Source organism: Protopterus annectens, chromosome 14.part0 (genome assembly GCF_019279795.1).
Source record: "Protopterus annectens isolate FY-2018-M chromosome 14.part0, PAN1.0, whole genome shotgun sequence".
Lineage (NCBI taxonomy): Eukaryota > Metazoa > Chordata > Ceratodontiformes > Protopteridae > Protopterus > Protopterus annectens.
Genome location: NC_056748.1, coordinates 480007455 through 480008445, shown reverse-complemented (window position 1 = coordinate 480008445; position 991 = coordinate 480007455). Strand labels below are relative to the sequence as shown.

Here is a 991-nt window from a genome sequence, read left to right as displayed (position 1 = left end):
TGCACAAGGGCTACCCCTTCAAAAGATCTAAACCTGATGACTAGATCATGCTGGGGAGACAGATATGTGTCCCTGAGATTGCTCCTCCTCTAGAATAGGCTTATTATTCACGTGAAGCAGAGACGTTCTTTGACCATCTTCAAGCAAAATCTGGACTGATTTACGTGAAATTGCAAATTCACTCATGAGGTGGCACCACGTCCCTTATGGACAGAAGCAGTGTGTAAAAATTATCACCCCTCCCCTTCCACTGACCCTTGTTATTTTTCCCTTAGGGACAAAAAAATGGGTAAAATCTATGTAAAACTGGCTAGTCTTTTAAAGGGGCTCTTGAGCAGTTAGTTTAGTAATCTTCTATGAACCTATGTAAATTACAGCATATAACATTTTCTGTATCCAGGCTAGCCGTGGCAAGACAACTAATGAAACGTAAGATGAGCAGCTATAGAGTGATTTTCTTTCAAGCCTTAAAAATGGGAAGCTCCGCCACATTTAGTTTGTTTTACTTTACACACTCTTGGTTTATTTTACTTCGTAATCATTATTATATACAAATGTGTGGTGTATCTAATAATGCAAGCGAAGAAATTCTGCAAACAGTATAGGGGTGGGTTTATTAAATCTAAGCATCAATTACAGTGAAACATGTTGCAGCGAAAAAAGCCTAAGCAACCTACGCTGTTGTACATAACAACGAGTCATTCGCTGTAACTGCAGGTAGTAGAAACATGACGCATAATCTTCGGGCCCTCTGAATGAACAATTTAGTGTGCGCCCTAGTATTAGCTGGCTGCTATAGCTATGGTTGTGGCTAGATTCCCTTGGCTGAAGGGACCTAGTCCTTTCAGCCAAGGGAATCTAGCCTGCTCATACTGAGATGGCTAGATTCTAGTGGGGAAAAGGACCGTCTTTACAGCAATAGATTCTAGCCTTGTTGCTGTGAGCAGGCTAGATTCTCTTGGTTGAAAGGACCTAAGTTTTTCAGCCAAGG

At 41.3% G+C, this 991-nt stretch overlaps 1 protein-coding gene across 2 annotated transcripts in view; it reads left to right on the top strand.

Moving 5' to 3' along the window:
* Window positions 1-407: 407 nt before the first annotated feature.
* The window catches only part of EXOSC1 (exosome component 1), a 311547-nt gene continuing 310963 nt past the window's right edge, over window positions 408-991 (top strand). For both annotated transcript variants that reach the window (XM_044056237.1, XM_044056236.1), the window contains exon 1: window positions 408-429. In XM_044056237.1, coding sequence (XP_043912172.1) covers window positions 423-429 — 7 coding nt within the window. In that variant the 5' untranslated portion in view covers window positions 408-422. The remainder of the gene's footprint in view (window positions 430-991) is intronic.